The 22777-nt window shown below is 28.7% G+C and overlaps 1 protein-coding gene across 1 annotated transcript; it reads left to right on the forward strand.

Annotated features, from left to right (window-relative positions):
* The first annotated feature begins 3793 nt into the window (after positions 1-3793).
* On the forward strand, positions 3794-20361 carry LOC129989180 (uncharacterized). Its single transcript, XM_056097550.1, has 3 exons — positions 3794-4169; positions 12721-12879; positions 14970-20361. The coding sequence occupies exons 1-3, from the start codon at positions 4094-4096 to the stop codon at positions 15182-15184; spliced, it is 450 nt and encodes a 149-aa protein (XP_055953525.1). The 5' UTR covers positions 3794-4093; the 3' UTR covers positions 15185-20361.
* Positions 20362-22777: the final 2416 nt, after the last annotated feature.

Here is a 22777-nt window from a genome sequence, read left to right on the forward strand (position 1 = left end):
ATTCAAATTTTTGAGGTCTGAACCCAAGATAACTCTTTCTATTTCTAAACGGAATGCAAATACAACTAAATTAAACTTATCAAGAAATGCGGATATGTGTGTTTCTAGGACGTCAATATGTGCATGTGCATGTGAGGCTCAACATGTGCTATCATTGATCTTAACATGTGTTTCAGGAAATGGGAATTAGGGGCTAAATTATTATTCCCAATTTCATATGGAACTTAAAAATATAATAGAACCTTTTAATAAGTGAGAAATTCGGAGAAATTCGCAGTATCTGTAGAAAACTCACTCAAAAATTATTTAACTCATGCTCTTGAATTTTTTGAATGATTTTTTTTTTTGCTTTAATAAAAATATAATTACAACTATTATTTGTCACAGTATAAATTATTGACTATTCATATGAATATAGATTATTTATTATGGCTTTTAACTGATTTTAAAAAATATTGTGAAATATCCAGTAGTTAACACAAAATAAAACTGAATTGAGTGGTTATAGCTGAGTGACATATATTGAATTTCAACCGCATCTTTTATCATTTCATACATTTGTTTCTCAAATGGAATCAATCAAATTATAATCAACAAGTAACGGGAGTTCTTTATTTTGTTATGAAGTTCATTTTCAACAAATAAATGAAATTCTGCAGAAAAGGATAGTACACATAATTTGGAACGTAGCCAACTTTGATTCAAGTCAGCATGCATAAAAGAGCTTGAGAAATTTCTTGAATGAAAGACCTACGACAGCATCTTTTCAAGGACCTGATAGGCTTAGTTTGATTTTAAAAGATAGATTGTTGATCATATCTAGTTGATTGACTTCTTAAATCTGAGAACTAATGGGGACACTAATTCACGTTCTTCAAGTTTCTATCGTTGATATAGAGGGAGAATCGAGTTTAAATAATTAAAAAAGAAAGAAAAACACTGAAAGCAGGAAACAATTAAAAACAATTAGTAATTAACAATGTAATCAGCTTTTATTTCAAAATGGCGGTATAAATTTTGAGCATCCCGCTCAAATCACTCAGGATATAAAAATGGCAACATTCTTTATGATATTCCGGAATGGAGACAACTCGAGTAGAGACATCAGAAAAAATAAACGAAGAATTATGTCTCCTCATTAAGGATTTGATGATATGACCCTGAGCGGAACTTCATATATCAAAAATATCTAAATGTTGATTTTTTTTTCATTATCTTACTCTCTCTCTCTCTCTCACACACACACATACACACACACTCACACATACTTCATTAAAAAAAAATCTCCATCATATTTTTTCTTCCTGTTCACATCCATCCCATAATCAAAAGCGGCTTGCGTTCTTGGAACGGGTGTGCAATATGGCGTAGCGGTAGTAGTAAGAGTGCACAGTGAGCTAATTTGCAAAATACACACACTTACAAATGCTTAGATTTTTTTCAATAGTTTAACCTTTTGAATACTTCGTTTATATTAATGTGAGAAAATGTTATTAGTAGGAAATTTTGCAATATGTAATTTTGCAGTACGTATTTCCACGTATCTAAATTTTATATGCCATGTTTTTTCAGGAACCTTAATATTCGATAAATAGAGGTTCGAGAATATAGCAATTATATTGACACATTTGAATAAAATTTATACTTAAATAATAATAATTTATATTCTGTATAATGAAATTCAATGTCCAGGTTTTAACGTTACTTCATCTCACAAAATGCTTTATTCAATCTGTATTATATCCTCAATAAATGATACTACGGCCGCTATCACCAATAGAGGACGAATAATAAATGCAGAATTATTAATTTCATTTTGTCATCTGGAGCTTTCTTTTTTCTGCTGTCATTCTATTTACTTTTAAAATGAAAGTTAAAACCTGGAATGGCATTAAGATAGCTAGATATTTTCATTTAAATCATTTAAAATTAAAAAAGAAAAAAAAATCATTATTTAAATTTTTTTTTAAAAATTGTTGGAGATAGGAAATTATATTTATCATTACTTTAATCAAAATCAATAGCTTCATAACTCGATTAGTTACAGTTACGAAAGAGCAAAAAAAAAAAAAAAAAAATGTTTAAGATGTTAAAGTCACAAGAATATGGAAGTCCTATATAACTTATACGATTGGCAAATTGTATAAAAAAATTAAATTTCGCAATTTTTTGGCATTATATCTATTAAATAAAATAATATACAATATAATTTTTTCATGTCATTTAGAAACTTTTTCTATCAGGAAGTATGTGTCTATTTCTAGACATTATATATTTTAGAATGAAAATTTTCATTGCAGCTCTGGCAATCTCTTTTCAAACAGAAAGACATGAAATAAAGAGAATTTTGACTGTAGCATTGTTGATTTACGTGCATGAGAAGCATAGATTTGAAAAGCTTCATTTTTCCTCAAACTCCTCTCAAACTGTTTATTATATCTGTGCCTCAAGGATTGCCTTTTAGATATGGATATAGAAATAATTTAGTCTCATTTTAAATCTCATATATGGTAAAATTTCGAAGACTAGAGCCAAATTAAATTTTTAATCTTAGCATTATTTAATGTTGACATTCTTTACAATAAATTTTAAATCAGTGTTTGTTTCAAGTTCGTTTATAGCATGCTTCAAATCTTCATAGGTAATCTGTATCTTTTTATTAGCTGACTGGTAGCGAATACTTCAGCAATTACATTCATAGTGACGTAAAATGGCCTTAATTACCTTGAAATTTATAAGAGAAATTAATATGCTTTCTCTACTATAGAGGAATAATTTCCTTTTGTCGTAAATTGTGTTTTAACTATTTTGAAATGCACATTAATGAGAGATACATATAAGAGTAGAAAATAGCATTTGAGATCAGACTGCTTTCTTAAAAAAAAACTTTTCTAAAATATTGTTAACCTTGTTACATAGAGTAACAATCAAGCAGTTTATTATTAAAGACTTTTGCTCTTATTAATTTATCGTCATTCTATGATGTCGCAATGACTGAATAATAAGTTGGGTGAAGAAGTTTTCTGTATCTCAACTAATTCTCGAATTATCAAAGAATATTATTATAACGAATTATTATAGAATATTATTATAAGGATATTTATTGAATATATATATATTCTCTCTCTCTCTCTCTCTCTCTCTCTCTATATATATATATATATATATATATGTGTGTGTGTGTGTGTGTGTGTGTGTGTGTGTGTGTGTGTGTGTGCGTGTGTGTGGGTGGGTGTGGGTGTGATAGTCATATTAAAATTGAAAATAAAGAACTAAACAGTTTTGATTTTCTTTCTGATGCGTTTTCAAGAAAGAAGTGAATGTTTGAAATATATTTTTAATATATTTTTTAAAACGTTTAAGTGATTCATAATATTTCAGGGGAATTTCTGAAAGACATTGTCACATTCAAAGTAGTTTAGAGATACCAGATGAAAAATGAGGTTAAAGAAATGTAAGCTGAAATTCTTTCATAGATTCATGAATCGTTTTTCTTAAAATTCACTAATAGTCCAACAACAGAATTATGAAGATTTCTTTGGAATATATGAAAACTAACAAAATTCAAACATTGTTATTCTTGTTTGTTGGGAAATTATTGTGATAGATTAAAAAAATGCTCTCCAGAGTTCCATTTTAGAACTATTCGAATACTTCGCGATAGCAATGGCCTCTGCTGCACACGCCCCCGCAGTAGAAGCGGAACAGGATGGAAAAGGCACAAAAAACTGCTCCATCTCGGGGAGAAAAGGACGCCCAACGAGCATTCGATTATCGATCGCTCAACATCCGGGCAACTCTTCGCAACCCCAGCTAGCAAACGCATGCGCTACCCTCTATCATTTAACTCTCCCTTCTCCGAGCGCGACCCTGTCTTTTAGGGCACCTCCATATCTTAATCTGTGAAATTCGGCTTCTAAATTAGTTTCAAATCACTTCTCTATGATTGGTCATCTCTGAAGAAACTGACAGAGAAGGGAAACGCTCAGCTTCTTTGCCTCTGGATAGCAGCCCCAATCTGGCTGCTAGCAGCTGCAAGGTCGTTGCGGCGTGACCTGGACTCCATTTCCACCTTGGAAGGCAGCTTTCCACCATGGCTGCCCATGAAAGCTTCGGGAGCAGACTCTGGGTACCGCTTCTGTTTACGCTTGCATTCACCATCCACACAGGTGAGTTATCCCAAAATAGCACCCGGCAACAGAATTGAAAATTATACAATTAAAAAAAATATATTTCTTTCGAAATTCTTTCCATTTCCCAATTATCGTAATTATAGATCTTGTCCTAATTGTCCTTCGCTAATCATTCAGGTGAGTTAATGGAAACAACGAATTCTGATTTCATGAAATCAAAAATCTCCAGACAAATGGCACAGTGATGAATTTTAAGAAAAATTCAATAGATTTCTCTACTTTTAGGAATTACAGGTTTTGCCCTCACCCAGCATTCAGTTGAGTTACTCGCAACTGCGAATTTTCTATTCGACAAAAGCAGAATTTATTCGCCAAACGATAAAATAGGTTTCAGCCATTTTCTTTTTTCAACTTCACTAGCTACTAACCTATCGTGAGCTATCAAATAGCATAAAGAATTTGAATATTTGTTCTAATTTACTTATTCTAAATTTATTTTATAAAAATTGCTATTTTAATTATTTTTTCGAAATCTGAAAAAATTTTGAAATAAAGTTGGCAACAATTTAGCTAAAAAATATTAGAATTCCTATGAAAAGGAATGAGTAATAAGATAAAAAGTCGTAAAAGAATCAGTAGAATTGAAAGTATCGATTTTATGCCGCCATCTTTATTTTATTTCTAAACAGAATATATATACACATATAATTTCAAAAACTTTACTTTCTACCCTATAAAATTGAATGTTTAAAGTTTCTTAGCTGCAAAATTAAACTGGTTACATTTCAAATGTGACAAAAGAATTAAAATATTTCTTTCAGAATATGAGTTCGATCAGATTATAAAGTGAGTCTTAGAGAGATCATTTCCTCTAAGGGCTTTATTGTTATCAACTTTATCAGTTTTTAAGTGTTTTATTTGTAATTTAATTAATATTCATTCATAATATTAATATTCAATTGAATTATAATTCAATTTTTATCAAATATTCAATAAATAGAATATTTGATTAAAATTCTTCATCACAATTTTTTAAAAATATGAATAGATACGACTAATTAACTTAAAAAGGTTTCAATCATTTATAAAGAAGCATTACAAAATTATTTTTCGTTGTTTAAACTTGAAAATTTGACAAAATGAAATTTATTTCATTAAGTGGATGATTCTAGTTTCGTAGATTATGAAATGTTGAGATTTTTTTTAAATTGACATAATTATTTTATATTTTGAGTAAACTTTACGAAATAATGGATAGTTTTATCTAGAAAATTTGGAAAAGTTCACTTTTTAAGCTTATGAAAAGTGAAAGAAATTGACATTTATAAAAAGATGTTGTAGTGAAAATAGAAGCAATATGAGAATATATGAAAAATTAATTTGATGGCTAAATTTTTTGAGTTAACATTTCAATTTTGATTTTCTTTTTGTTCTAAAAATAGGAGAAATTATCGTTGTACTTCTTTTGTGATCTATTATAACTCTTATTGATAAAATTTTTTATCAATCAGATTTTAAATTACATTTGTCACGCATTTTGTATTATAATTTTTACCATGTTATTTAATGAAGTTTAAAAGTATTATTACCCAAATTGTTAAAAATACACGAAAATTTGTTATTTCTGATAGAAATTATTCAGATTCTAACATGAGGTAAATATATTTCTGAATAAAATATTTCTGAAATTACGGTCTCCTTTCAAAATATTTTTCATGTTTAAAATTCTTTTGAAATGAAATCGATACTTAAAAACATCGATATTTCCCCTTGTTATCGATTTACATGCATCATCACCCTAGGCAGGAAGATAAATCGATATTAAACGAGGAGATATTGATTTTCTCTGGATCTAGGACATTTTTTTTATGACCCTTATTTATATTGTTTTTTTTCCTCGTTAAAACTTTTGATTGAGATAATTTGAAACCTACTTTATTAGTCTAACTTTCAACAAAATACATACATTCTTTTATATAATTTTGTATGAAGTTCGAAATTTCATTTGATCTTATTGACTTTTTCTGATTATAATTGCGTAAAGAGAAATTTAACATTCATTACTTTATGAAAACTTTTTTGAATATTTAAAGATGTTGCTTTTGTTTTTGATAAATTAAATTTAAATTAATTCTATAATTATTAAAAATATTCATGCATCATCTTTGTTTTTGCATTTTTTTCGTTTGTATGAAAAAATAGTAAAATTGCTGTTCGTAAGTTTCTGCGAATTTTTAAGAAATTTTCAGTTAATTCATAAAATTGAAAAGTAATTTGGACGACGATTCCTGATATTTATATGCCTTTTTATCAAATTAATAATTAGATCATATACTCGAGGTCTTTAATACTCAATCAAAAGCAACGGCATTGAATTTTTTTTAAAGTCTTAATTAATAGTTAAGAATTTTACTTAAAAACATTGATCAGAAAGATTTTAAGAACAGTAGATAATTATATACTATATAAAAAAGAAACACGGTAATTTTTAAATTTAATGCGAGAGAAAGTAATTAAAAAATTTTATTCGATTAATGTACATTTTAATAATTGTACATGAAATATTTTTAAAAATTTGTAATTCTGTATACGAAGACATTTTATGAAAATATTATTTAAAATTTTTAAATGTATCACTAAAATATATCTAATTTTAAATAAAGTTTGATAGAAAAAAAATAATATTTTAATTTTTATATATATTATAATATTTATATATAATGTATGTAAAAAATAATTTTTTAAAAATATTTGCATATCTCTTGTTTTTTTAAATACATGCAATAAAATTATAATATATAAACGTTTTAAAAATCTTTCGAAAGCACGTTTTAAAGTGTAAAAACAAATTATAAATTTAAATTAAGAATTGATCTATTGATTACAAATTAAGTTGAGTTTTTAAAATTAAACAGGAAAAGCTACAAAAATGTGCTTTTAATTGTTTAAATTTTCAGAATATATCAGAGTTCCTTTTTAATTTCTGTTAAATTTAAAGACAGAGGTGAGTATTCATCTCATATGAGGTATGCGCAGGTAACTGGTATTTTTTCATTTGCAAAATTTTTTTCTCAAATTTAAAAAAAATAATGTAATTTGTACTGAAATTATTTCAAATCTAGTTAGCTAAATTTTTTTAGAACTTTTATTCGCAAATTATATTGTTTTATATTACAGAAATCTGTAAAAACTGCAAAATAAAAATTTCTTTTGGTTTTGAAACTTATCTTGAGGTATGATTTCGATTCAGAAGATGTTTTTATGTGGCAAGAAAGGCTGGCACAAAGGTTGACATTTATGAAGGGCAGAATATGAACATTTGGAAACTACATAGAAAAATTCTGAGATTTGAGATGACCCTTCTGAATCATCCAATTTAATTTGTTTCTAACAATATATGGTTTTATTGTTGTTTTGAAATAAAGACGGTAAAAAATATCATACTCAAAAAGTTCTCCCATTTTCTATCGTATTATTCCCAAACTTTATGAGAATATTATGCTGAGAAGAATAATCACTATCATTTATATCTATTTGTATCAGTTCTTACGTGTGAAAAGATTTGTTAGACAATGCTTTCACAATGACGCACAAAGAACGATTTGGTGCAGCGAAGCCAGCTTGCGTTCTTCTTCCCTTTAGAATTAAATTTGCAAATACTTGCAAAAGAAGGCACTTGAGCAGCCCATTAAAGGAACGATATCATGTGATCATTCCCACTAGGGAAATTAATGCTGGAAATTATTTAGCACTGAGCTAATTCGCTTGAATCATAGCTGCTGACAAACATATCTGAGAATCATCTGATAGCTAATTGTGCAGTGCCTTATAATATGCTACGATACCATGCTATGAATCTTTTCAGAGGAATGCAAAATTATACCCTAATGTTAATTACAGAATTACCTGAACTAATTGCAAAAACCTCGATATTGGCAAGAAAATTTGGGATATTAATAATATCCCAGCATGTTCTATCCTAGAGAGCTGAGGAACCCCTCAAGACAAGGCAAAATAACCCATATCTCTTTGCACGAAAATCCATTGAGCAATTAGCATACTTTTGTGATTGAGAGTCGTTGAAAAAGTTCTTTTATTTGACCTTATCTGATAAAAGCCACAGGGATTGCCATGCCCGCAGCAGACGACCCACTGCAAGTTGATTTATTAGTGCTTTGCAAGATTAAATAGAAAGGAAACCTTTTGAGAAAAAATTTCTTTTGTCATTTCCTAGCTCATTACTTGGGTACTGGGCTATCGTACCGGGTACGTGCTGAAGTGGCTTCTAAAAATAGCAGCACTCCCTGCTCGTGTCGAAAGGCCAAAAGCACTTTTCGGAACCCACTCCTCATTGGAGGAACCGCGCAGAAGGTCTCTAGATATCGATCCACAAAGGTACAGGGGGAGGGCGGAAAGCCTGCTTGTCTGGGTGTGCCGTTGCCATGGTTGCCGGTACCTTTCCAGAAGTTTTCCTGCAGCTGAGAGAGGTGACATTCTCCTGGAAAAATGGATGATTTGTTCGAGATGAATTGAATCCTCCCCCCTATAATGTCTCAACACAAGTGGAGGACTAATATTTATATTTTACTCAGTTTTGGAAGGGAAGTTTCTTTAAGGGAATAGGAAGGTTTGTGTTTGAGAATATCAAGTTTTGAAATTTTGAAGTAAAATACATTTTTTGTTCTCCATTTATAAGATATTCGTAAGAGATAGAGAATAAACAAAAAAACACTTATATAGAATTTTTGAAGATTTTTTTCCCATCAGGACTTGGTTTTGCAATGTGGAAAGATTGATTTGCATTCTTACTCGCGAAAGCTTCTTAAAAAGAGGAGACAATTTAATGAGAAATTATCTAATTTGATCAAAATCTTTTCACATTCTTCTTAGAAACTTGTAAAAATCACCTGGATTACAAGATAAACGGCTACGTTCTGTAATTTTCTAAATAATGAAGCTGAACAATATTGATTTAAATAAAATAATGCAAAACTATTTTAATATGAAAATATTAAAATCCAGCTTTTCATTAATTTTCTAATGCAATTAGAAAAAGTAGAGTATTTTTGTATTTTAATCACTTTTACCAAGAAATCAAATGAGAAAATATGAGAATCAACTTCAAAGCATTACAATTTCTGATGAGATCGGAAATGGGATGTTAATATTTTAATCAAGGCAGACTTTGAATTTTGAAAGAAACCCAATTTTCTTTGAAATTTTCCCTAAATAAGAAATTTCCTAAATAAATTTAGAAAAAATTTCAAATAGAATTAAATTTTTATGAAAAATGTCATTATATTTAAGTCGAGAAAGAAAAAAAAAGTCTGATAAAAATGTGAACCCATGTAAAGAGATTTAGCTTGTTTCAAATAATATAAAAAAAAATCACTAGAATGTACCCTTGTTCTAACGGATTTCGAGTCAAGCCCGTAATGATGAAACACTTCTATTAAAATCTTTCGAAATTCATAATCCTGTTACCAGTTTTAAAAAAATCTTTTCTTTTTACGTAAATATACTAATTTTTTGAATAATTAAAACAAGAAAGTAATGATTAATTTTAAGAAATGGGTAGTACTAATGTAAATTTTAAGAAATAAATTTATATCTATTGAGAAACTACGGTTGTTTTCAAATGTTTACAATTTTTTTTAAAAAAATTATTATGATTTTCTTTTAGAGTAATTTAAAAATAAATTTCTTATTGCATTAAATTTTTTTATTTATATTGGGGATATAAAAGAATCTTTATTATTTAAAACATGCATTATTTTGCTCATGGAAGCAATGTTGAATTATACTTTAATTGACTACAAACAGTTATTCAAATTCTGAAAAAAAAAAAAAAAAAAAAAAAAAAAGAAAAAAAAAAGACAATTGTCACTTTAAAAAAAATTTAGTTTCATAAAACCTTTTAAATATTGTTAATTACAATAATTAAAATATTCTTACTTTGAAATTCGGAGCATTGTAAAATGAAATCTATGATTTAAAGGCGTAAATTTCTCTTACCTATTTATTAAATCATTTCTATAACTTTGTATCTTGATAGGTTCTAAACAGAGCTTTAAAATAAAGTATATATTTTTCAAAAATGGGTTAAAAGGAACTTTCAACTCGAAAATGTTATAATTCTTTACTTCACTGAATGAATCAGATCTTTTTTAAAAATCATTTTAGCGAACTTTCTTTAAGAAGCTAGCAGTCATTCCACTATCTTGTAAAATTGCTTTTCTGGCATGAATTCTACAACAGCAGGAAAACTTGTACTCTACCGATTAAAACTTTGAAATGCAAGCAAAATTTAGAACGTTCTGGTTTAAAAAAATACTTTTTCATAAACTCTAGAAAATTAAAAAAAATAATGAAGGAATTGTTTAATTATTTATTATTATCAATTATCATTTTTGGTTATTATAAGTCGAAAATATTAAATAGTTAAACGGTGGAATAAAATTAAAAGAAATAACGGTTATAAAAGGAGAAATTAAAGGTGGTATTTGAACCTGAAGAAATAATTCCCTTTTGGATTTATCACTTTCTAATTTGATTTATAATTTTTCCATCTTAAAAAAATAATGTTATGATAGTAGAAAATAGAAGCTTGTCCTTCAGTTCTCAAAATTTGAGTTTTCTGCTTTTAAGCTTTAATCTATTATACAAATATAAAATATATTTTTGTTATTAATTTTTTAAAAAAAATTTCATCTTTTTGTGACTACAATTTAGTAGGAGATAGTATAAATTCAAGATATTATTGTTTGTAGGGCTTATCAATAATTCTAGAAACTTCCATTTTCGTTCCTCTAGAGAATGTTAATGAATGCGTGGCAAGTTGCATGCAAACTTGTTCTGTTTCCGCATAAAGCCTTTTCAAACTTATTTTTTTTATGAATGGTACTATATTTCCGCAAAAGGGCTTGAATAAACAATGTATTTCCATCACCGTAAGAGGAAAAATATCCTTGACATTTTATTAATTTTTTCTTTCTCTAACTCACGTTACAATCTGCGAACTTTGAAGAAGTAATTCTTTTTATTTCAAAATTCCACAATGCAATTCCATTGCTTTGATTTTTCTAAATTTTTAAATACTTACATTAAGTTTTACCAAGTTTGTCAAGTGTTTGAAACTATATGTTACAATCACTATAATTTAAGTAAATTGCAAAACGTTATATTTCGTTATAACGTTATATATATTTATTTAACGTTAAACGTATAGGTAGGAGGAATATATTGAATGAAAAAAAAAATGAAGAATTCAGAAAAAAAAAAAAAAAAAATGTGTTCCTCTTACCTAGAATAGAACTCTACTTGATTACACTGAATTCTTCATGCAAATTTTGATTGACTACAAATAATAAAAATATTGAGAAAAAGTCAAAATAAAATGTATAAAATAATCAATAATTTTTTAAAAAAAATCAACAATAAAATCCTACAGAGAAATTATCAATACATTTGCCCCTCATTTAAGATACTAATATTGATTACAATGCATAAGTGGCGATTAACTTTATCTATGCTTGAAAATTATAAAGTGGCAACTTAAAAAAATTTATTTGCGAATAAGCAGCTGTTCATAATTTCTGATTGGAATAGATAGACGTTTTGCTGTGATGGAAGTGAAATCTGTGATTCAAGTGTATGCATGAACAAATGAAATATTCACTACTGGTATGTGATCACATTCGGGATGAATTTTTTTAGAAACGCTCTAAAATAGTTGTATTTTGAATTTTTGCATGAAAAAGATTGAAAAAAACATGTGTGCACCCAAAATAAACCCCTGTTAAACGATAAAAGTTTTTAAAAATAGAGAAAAGGATTTTTTTTTTCGTTTAAAAAGAGGTATAAAGCAAAAATCTTTTAGTTTAGAAATTTATCAAATGATTTGCTTAAAATTTTTAAAAATAGTTTACGAAATATATTACTTAGTTCCAGAATTAAAAAATGAGCTTTATTTCTCTTTGTTCCTTATGTATTAAATTCAGTTGATAAATAAAATGAAATTTTCAATTTTTTTTTTTGCGTTAAGAAGCATTAGAAAAAATGTAGAATATTTCTAAATGTATAGAATATTTATTATCTTGTTAAGGAACCGCAGAACATAATGAGAAATTATTATACCAAAATTTGAACGAAAAATATGCTTTATATTTTAATTATGAGGTTTTTCGTAAAATAATTCTACTAAAGATAAAAATTTCAGAAAATAATTTTTAAAGATGTAAAATAGCATTCAAACGTATATAAATGCAAATAAAAAAATTAATGTAATTTCCAAAAAAAAAAAAAAATGACTTGAAATTCTTAAAGCTTTATGAAGAAAACTGTTCAACTGTACTGTAAATCAACTGTACATTAAAAATATTTTTTAAAAATTCTCATTTTCTCTAAAAAATCTACTTTTTAATGTAGTTGCCTATCTAAAGCAACGAAATGAAGTGTTTATAATAACAAAAAATCACATTGAACGATGAAAATGAAACCGTTACAATAAAAGTGCTTGTGGCGCCATCTGGTGGGACATGTGAACGAACTGTCTCTTTCTGAAACTCTCTCTTTGCTCTCTTTGCAGGCACGGCTATAAAATGCTGGGACTGCAACTCTCACTACGACAGAAATTGCGCCGATCCCTTCAGGAACGCGACGTTCGCCCTCACAGACTGTGATCAGAGAAGCCTCGATCACTTCCCTCAGCAGAAAGCCACCGTCTGCAGGAAGATCATACAGAAAGGTACGCTACGTCCCTGGTAGCAGTTGCAATAAAGATAAAGAAATGATCAGATTTCGCTGCTTTTTGTTTAAATTGTTATTTTTTTTTACTATCAATCATAAATTATTCAAAACTCTCATTATCTTAAATATGTTAACAAGCTAGTTTTACATTAAATAAAATTTTCTATAAAAAAACTGGAAACAATTAAACCTTTAGATTTTTTTAAAAAACATTTTAGTTACATAAAATAGGAAGTATTTCACTGATTACTGAAATGTATAATTTGAAAGTTTGTAAATAGCTATAATAATATTTATAGGTTTGAAAAGTCAAAGGTTATGTAAATTATCCTTTAACAATGAGGCGAATAGGAACTCCTATAATAGAATTTTTTCTTTCTTTTTTCTTTTGCCTTTTTCTTGAAACACGTTTTTTTTCTTCCAAATTTCTGTATACATCGAATGCATTAAATTCATTGTAATCGTTTAAAGTTTTATTCAACAATATTTACGAATATTAAGCCTCTGTTAAACATATTTTAATTTTTTCTACGTGATGGCATTAATATTTAAAGATCATTAATATTAAAGATCATATGTATTTTGATATTCAAATTACACGACAAATTATGGAGAATTTTATGATTATGACTCTATCAGTGAATCTTAACACTTTCGTTGCCATGACTCATACTTTCTATCAAATTAAACGATTCCTCCAATACTACAGTAGAAAAAAAAGATTCATTCAATTAGATAGAATGTATGAATCACTTCCATGAGTCAAACGGCCTCAGCGTAGTCAAGTGATAACGTTAGTACAATTAACAATCTTTCAGAAAGGATAAGATTTGTACTTTTGTATTTAGATTTTCGATAGAAATATCAAACTAATTTAGTTTTTTCTTACAGTGAAGGTAATGTAGATTGTTATAAATGATAGTTAATTTTAATTTATTATTAATAGTTAATTTTAAATAATTTAAATTGCTATCATAAGAACTGCTATCATAAGCTATTTTAAGAACCCTCATGAACTTTTCAAAAAAATAGTCAAGAAATTCTCACAATAATTAAAAATTGAAGCTCGTAGTTGCGGTTTAATTTCTTGTTTACATATATGTTTTCCACTGCTATTTCTCTATCTTACTTATTTTTATATTTACATAGAAACGATATTCTTTAAAATTCATATTATAAGATTATCTGACATATGATAGACAAACTCATAAGCATATAAAAATTAAAAATTATATTTTCAAAGGTAGTTATTATTTCTTGTTTTTTCCTCGTGGGCAGATTAAAATTAGTTTTCAGACTAATTTAAAAATCAGACTTGATATAGTTAATAGCTTGATTAAAAAATTGAATATTGATTCTTATTCGTAAATATATGCAGTCGGAGCTACTGTTTTAAAATTTGAATGAAAGTAGCCCGATTTTTAATTAACACTTAAAATCAAAATTACAAGAGCGTGACAGTCATTAAATATCAGTTGGCAACTAATTACATCATATACTGTAAGAACTAGCTGTTACTTCTGCATTATTATCTTATTCAGCAGATAACATTTACAATTCTTTGTACTTTACAGTAATGATATATACAAACTGAAAGGATGGTAGACTTCATTAAATGAATATAACTAGGAAAATACAAATACATTAAGAAAATTTGAGAAACTGAAATTCTAAAGAAAACCAGAAAGAATAACGTCTCCTTTGGAGATAGTGGTAGTAGTTATTTTTTATAGATTATAGGAGTCCTGGAGCTGGAATGTTGACTCTGGTGAGTGCTTCCCCCCCCCCCCTTTAGCTTGAAATCATTGAAAAAGCACATGCTCTCCTCATAGAAAACAAATTGACTAATTCCGTGAAAGAAAAGGAATACCGAATGGCAAAGTGTTGCAGCGTGTATACCCTTTTGTAAAGCAGCGGAAAATTTTTTTTGTTGGTATAGTATTAATACAGATCTTAAGAGAAAAAAGATTGCAATTTCATTTTGAAGTTACATTAGGATTATTAGGAGCAACATTTGTGACTCTGAACCGCAGCAATGACTCATTGCATGGTTTTCTGACTATAATAATCTTTTTTTTCTCCCCCCAGTGAGGGATGATTACCGCTTTGTTCGAGGCTGCGGCTGGCTGAGTAGTGAGAAGGAAAGCACAGATTGTTTCAAACGTGCGGGAACCTTCAATGTCCTGATACAGTACTGTAGTTGTGATACGGACGGCTGCAACGCCGCTCCCCACACCATCCAATACAACTGGATCGGACTGCTGGCGGCCGTCATCTTCTCCACCCTCATGGCGGTCAAGTAAGAACGCCACAGAGCTCCTCCAAGAGCGTGACCACTCGAGAACCTGGCCGTGCCAGTTTATGTTTTTGCAGGCTGCAATTATATATAAATATACATATGGAACAAATACCGAGATTTAACTTAACCATATTTTGTTGCTAAGCGGTCGTTGCTAGACGAGTAAAAAAAAAAAAAGGTTCGCTTGTTGTAGCGTCAACTCCCAGCGGCCCCGGTGACATCACTACCTTACCAAAGAGTTCGACTATCATTTCTATACTTTTTATTATATTTTAGAATGTGTTTATATATTTACCATATGTTGATTATCTTTTATTGTTGATTTTTGTTTTCTATTCTCGTATTTGCTCATTTTAAATCTTGTTTGTATTTTTTTATAAACAAATCTGTTGGATTTATTTTGAAGTTTCCACATATTCAACATAATTTACTTTTAGATTCGTTTGTTGTTAAGGAATTATTTCAATTTCCTCGTAAGATATTGGTGTCGCTGAGTAAAGTATATGACAGCGCTGCAGTGTTATTGTGTTTATTGAAAAACATATATGTTGTTGTTTCTTCGTTCATGTGAACATGTTTTGTTTTTAAGTTCTAAAAAGGAAATTTCCAACTTTCAATAAAAAAATTCACAAGCAATCTCAAAAAATGGCAAATATTCCAAAAAAAATTAAAGATAAAATAATAAACGTTTATATTTAAAAAACATTGCAAAATTACATTTTAATTATTGAATTTAACCAGATACAATTTAGATATGCGGCTTTAAAGAATAATTTAGAACTTCTAAAATTAAATTGGCATCCATTTGGAGATTTTGTTTGAGTTGAATGATTATAAAACTATCGATATTGCAAATTCATCTGATAATAGCCCGATTTTCTTTTAGAAGCCTTAAAGAATAAATAAATAAATAAAAAGAAGTAATCCGTGGAAAGTTGGTAATCTCTTTTATACACTCTTTTATTTCGTTTAGATGTTTGCTGTTGATGTATAACGCGCTTGACTGTTCAAAGTTCCTCTTCGTTACAACCGAAACATTATGTCCCAGAATTGTAACAATTTATATTCACTTTTGTCAAAAGTATATTAAAAAAGTAAATTACTGAAATATAGAAAAAAATTAGAGCTTAATTGCAAGGAACTCAATGCTTTTCATGTCAAATTAGTTAGATTCACAGCTGAAAAATTAAAGCACCCTTTTCGACCACCACGAAAAGTCTTTTTGGAAAGGATCGTATAAATCGCATTTCATTCTGGTGAAAAAAATAGTTAATTAAAAATATTTGTAACTGTACTCACTTAGATATTAATCTTGGTACATCTAAATTGTTATTAGCTGTGAACTTGAGGTCTTTTGAAAAAAATACCTTAGATTCGTGACAAAAAAACTGCCTTTTAGTGTATGCAATGTTTTGAAGTACTTTCACGTTGCTATACACAAGTGTTATACCAAAAAAAAAAAAAACTGTATATTAAGTCGTTAATGCTGTTATTTAATACAGTGACTCTTAGAGAAGACGTATAATAATGCTCGTAGCTAGATCTCAAGCGATGCATTTACTGAAGCACATATTCGTTTAAGATCATGCCATTCTTTCAGTAGGCACTATGTGCAAACGATATTTGAAAATACCATCTTCGATTTTCATTTCATATCAAACTTATTCAGTTTTTACAAACAACAATAGACACAGCCTTTTTTTTTGAAATTTCAATTATCTGAATTTGAACGCTCATTTCTTTCTGTCTGGATTACTTTTTGCCAGACGATTTCAAATTTTTCCCATTTGTATCGATAATAATCGCCAACAAATTTTATTTAAAAAAATTTCATTTATATTCTAAATCCGAAATTTTAAATGTTTCAGATGTATTACAGAGGAAATTAAAATTGGCAGCAATATTTTTTTTTTTTTTTTAAAGAGACGTTATAAATGATCGTATCCAAAAGTAAAATATAACATCGGAATTGGATGCAGTTAATTTTTTTGTTCCCGACATAGACATGGATATGGAGTTGCCTTAAATACACCATAAAAAGTTGTTGTATGATTTCGCGCTCAATTCCCCCTTTAATTCGGTGTTAAAATAATAAAACAAATTTTTGTGTGTTTGTATGTTCAGTGTTTTCAGTTTCGTGACAGGAAACCACAGTTGATTAGACAAATACATTATTTGCCATTCCGTTCCATTAATTCATTTTGTTCCATGGAAGCAATGCAATTTAAATTCTTAAGTAAATGTATCCAATGCGTAGACAAAAAAAAATCCGTCTAAGAATAGTCTCATAACCATTAAAATGAATGTTAAATTGTCATAAAGGAAATTCATTTAGCACCTTAACGTGCATTCTTATAGCTTGGTTTGAAATGTGTTCTTTGCCCGAATGTGGCATTCTGGATTTCTTTCATTCCTTTAATTCATTCTGATTTTAAAAAGAACAATGAATTCAGATTTCAGTTCTAAATCGAACACAAATTTCAGTGTTAATAATGCCCATGCATTCCATTCATATCCATGTGAATTTAATTAATCTTTTGTATATATTTGATAAGTTATTGAAAAAAAAAAACTTTTTAAAAACTTTTCAAAATTTGTGATTATAGTATAAATTTTATATTTTAGTCATGCTTTTTTTATTTTGAAAAAACATTCTAATTAAGCGTGGTTTCTACATATTTTTGTGTCACCTTGTACGTGGCGTTTGACATTCTGTCCACTAGATGGAGCTACAGCTACATTCCAAAGAATTTTTAGTCCTGCGAAGAAAAGATTCATTTGCATGATGTTCTTCGTAGATAGAGCGCTGTCACGTGTATTTATAGAAGTTTCACTATTTGTACTTAAAAAAAATAGTATTGCAAAATGTATTTCTTTTTACTCTATAATTTTCTTTTTTCTTTTAGACTTAAGGTAACTTTGATTGTACTGTGGCGAAAAATATGGTTCGCAAGAATTCTTCGTATATTTTAAATTTATTTAAAAAGAAATAACTCATTGGATAGATCCATAACTGATTTCTAACAGGTTAAAAATGCGGCAAAATTTTTATGGGGGAAAGTCTTCCACTATTTTCAAAATGCTGAAGGGAGAAAATAAATATAAAAGAACCCTGTTCTTAAAGTTCATAACATTTTATATCTTAACTTAAGAAAGCAGATTATTGTTTTCGTCGTCCATTACGTCTCAGAAATTTTAATGCATTTCAGCATTTTTTGAGGCAAATAAAGATTTCATCATTTTAATATTTACAAAAATTACTGTGATCATATGAAAAGTGACAGTTAATTAAGAAATAATTAAAAAAAGGTTAAATATAATTTAATGTAAGAATTATTTTCTATCTGATACGAAGTAAATTTAATATCCTATAAATTAAATTTTCAAAGGGATTAACAAAAGTTGATGATGACTGTGGAAAAAAAAATTATATTTTTAAACGACTAAAAATATTTTTCTAGTTTTATTTTTAAAATTCGAAAAAAATGCTTAAATCTGAAATATTCTCATATCTGGAGCATATTTTTCGCCAAAGATTGTATAAAAAGTCTATCTTATTATTAAAAATTTGTATTATTCCATCCCTACTATGTATGTTTGTTAATTATTATTTTATTATATTTAATATTCTGTGTGCTGTTTATTTGTGTGACTCGCAATACTTGTTGCTATGTTACAAAAAGTTAAAAAAAATGCCAGATAATGGCATGAAAAAAAAAAAGGAAAACAAGTCATCAAGAAACTAATATTGCTCCCGTTTGTTACGTCATGACAATGTTTGTTATTCTTCATTTAGTATTATTTTGATGAAATTGAAGTTATCATTTAGATTAATGCTTTTGAAATACTAGAATAATTACAAAGTGTTCGTTTCATTAATTTTTATAATTGTATTTACTCAATTTTTAGGTTATGTGTGTTAACAGCTGGTTTCCAAACGATTATTGGTCCAAAATACAATTCAGAATTAAAGTTCTTTGACTCTAAAGTAGAAAATATTGAGAAATATTACATAATATTCGTTACGAGACAATCTGAAGACATTTCTATAATCATTCCACATTGTAAATGTTTTTGTTTCCATTGCACAGATTAAATTTTGCATAGGCAATTGCATACTCGTAGTCTTTAGACAAACTTAGAAATTCATTATGATTTTGTTACAAATTTATCTCTTATTAATTATTACACAAAGGTAGTAGAAACCTACCTTTTGAATTGCGGGTTACAATCAACAAATCGTCAAATCTAAAATGTACACATTAATAATGGAAACTCATTCAGATTTTTTTCTTTAATTTTAAAGATGATTTGCATTCATTAAAGTTAAATTTAATATTGGCTTTACACTCTAATTCTAAATTCACAAGCGAAAGAGTACTACTGGCAGTTACCAATCTTTTAATAAATAAAGCCTTGTTCAAAAAAATTACAACTAAGGCAGTTTTTGACTGATTTTGAACCATTGTTCACGGTTGTTACTGCACTGCAACTTTACTCAAGGAGTTGTCTTGGATGACTAACTGTGCTGAGTTTTCGATAATGGAAGCAAACTTTTCGAATCAAAATTTGTAAGCTGTCTAATGGCTGGAAATGGTCGTCTTCTTGTCATCACTGATACCCGCCCGTCCTCAAGATCGAAAACCACGCTTTCTTGAACAAAGGGGACCAACGCGCATTTATGAAATGTTCTTGTTTTCTTATGTTCCCAATTTGGCGCCATTCATTACTGCTTAGTTCCTTTGCTTCCAGAACGATTAATGATGCACAGTTACTCATCTAAAAGACTCGTCAATATGCTCGATATATTTGAAAAAAAAAATCATCATCATATATTTGTGAGTATTTCTAACAATCAATCGGGGGAAGGGAAGTTTCGAATATCAAATAGGGGGAAGTTTTGTTTCCATTCTAGGTTCTTCCCTCCGACATTGCTGAACATTAGCCTCGACGGTTGGTTCCAAAGGTGAGTCCAGTACACGGAGCCTATCGAGATTGCCAGTTAAAAATTAAAAAGGTGTCATGTTCCTTGAGTTGTGTACTGATAACGATACAGGGCAGCACTTCATAAAAGAATAAAAAAAAAAAATGCATAGCACTAAAAATTTGGTGCTACGTTTTATACAAATGAAGATTCGTCGAATACTACTTCATTCAATAAAAAAAAAAAAAAAAAAAAAATCTTGAATGCATTGATGGAGCTCTAAATGAGGATCATCATTCCTATGTAATGCAAGACTTACGTGCAACGAACGTTGGTGTTAATTCAGAAGCACGTGTATTCGAATTCGAACACTAAGGTCCCGAAGAGAAGAAATGAATTCTCATTTGTCACCATTTCAAATGAATGCAACCAGGAATATTTTTTTTACAGTCGACGAAATTCGGAAATGCGCGATTTAAAGGTTCTTGATAAGCACTCTACGAGAGAGCGTGTCTTCACAGCACTCTTAATTTTGATCGTGGGGGGTAGCTTTGATGCCATGAGGTTGGCCATTTTTGTACGCCGGGACGGCGGTTTTTTCAGTTTCGTTTTGGTTCTTTCAGTTTCCTGTTATGAATCGTTTTAGAATCCTTCTCCTCTTCTTCGGGATCTTATGTGCAAAGAAGCGAATCTCTGAGTGGTTCGTGTATTGACTCACTTCTACTTCTACAAGAATACACTTAACGATTTTGAAGCCTCATCGATTTCGTGTATTCGAATTTCGAACAAAATCGAAATTTGGGCGGGATAACAAAATGGTATAAAGTTGTGAATTAAAAAGCAACAACATAATTCTTCTCAGGAGTCATTAGCGGTGAAGCTGACTTTCTTTAGCAAAATAGCCCGACAATGAAAGTTAGTACTCCTTTGAGGTAAGTAAAAGTGGCTAAAGTGGAGCAAATGTTTTCACCCGTCATGGTGCATTTGCCGATTTTTTAACCGTTTTAAGGTATGCACTTATTGCCCACTTGCTTAGGAATTTAATGAATGCAGATTTTCTTTGTACTTGAACAGTTACACAATCTTACTTTCGTATTCACAATTCACGAAAATTGTCAGCTTAGCAACGTTCCACTAAGTTCTTCGTTTATTAATACTCTATTTGAAATATTTGCTCTCTATCCAGTATTTATTATAAATTGTTTACATCGTTTCATAAAATTAGCACAAAAATATAATTATAATATTCTAGAGTATTTCAAGAACTTTAACTACCTTATGGAATTTAACAATTTTTACGAATAAATTGGCATTTTGTTTGATCTTGTGCAAAAATAAAAAAAAAGTCTTGTACAAAGATTAACAACCTGCAAAACTTACTAAAAATTAATTTAATCTAAAGAAAGTTTGATAATTTACTTGTTTAAAGGGGTCTGCTTAAGTTTCGATGATTAAGATTATTTTTTACATGATTTTTTTTGAGTAACACGTAGTTAATTCATTCCAAAAATTCAACGCATGACATAACAAATGTGAAAATAATACCAATAAATTAAAAAATAATTTTTTCATTTTTGTTTGTTTTCAAGTTTGTTTCATTTATGCTTTCATTATAATATATTTACATATAATACTATTGTTTCCATAAAAATTGTACTTTCAATTGATTGTAAATTTTTCACCTTATTTCATGTTGATATAAGTATAAGGTAAAATATGTATTCCACTTTCATTATCATTTCCTTTTTATTTCAAGGATTTTAATCATTTTCATGTAGAAGTATTTGATTTGCTGTTTTGAATAAATTTCTTTCAATTAAAATGGCTCTGTTATTTATTTCACCAATTCATAATTAAGTTTCAGACATTTTTTCATTGGAAACTACATACTTGAGATATAGGCTAATCTTGATTCTTTCCATCTAACCTCACTTATAAGGGGTAAACATTACGCATATCTTCTAACTACACATTGTCTTGCTGCGTCATGCTTTTTAAACTTTCAGAAAAAGCATCATAGATAATCAGCGAGTCCCATTATTAATGTGCATCCAATGATTGCATGCACTGAGTTTTAAGAATTGTTTGATTTAAATTATGGTTGTTCGATTCATATTATATCAATCTTTAAAGCATTTATTGGGTTCCAGTGTTGACTTAAATTTCGCAGCGAGTTTGAAGTTACCAGAATTACAAAAACAAGAAATATCAGCGAAAAGGTTGTAGAAAATGTATTGAATTTTTTTGTTAGTTTTTCATAACTTGAAAATCAAACAATCCTTTAAAAAAGATTTGAAGAAATTGTGAAAGCAAATTTTCTCTTAAACACTTAAAAAAAAACTGTGTAGTTAAAAATCTGACAATCGATATATTTTTAAGAAACCATTTACTACATTATGCAAATCAAAGCTTTCTTAAGGAATTTTATCAACAGGCAGGCATATAAGTCCCGTTTGTCGTCAAAGGGACTTATATGCCCATCTTTGGGGGGGGGGGTTACATACTGAAAATTCTGCGATGAATTTTATTGATTCGATCAACTACAATAAATAAAAAAAAAAAAGGCAGCCATCTGGATTTTATACATTGCATTTACTGCAAATAATATCTTCTACTCTATTTTTCGTTTAATGTTTGTTTTATAGAAAAAGGTCTTTAGTCAAAAAAAACGAT

This window comes from Argiope bruennichi, chromosome 10 (assembly GCF_947563725.1).
Source record: "Argiope bruennichi chromosome 10, qqArgBrue1.1, whole genome shotgun sequence".
NCBI lineage: Eukaryota > Metazoa > Arthropoda > Arachnida > Araneae > Araneidae > Argiope > Argiope bruennichi.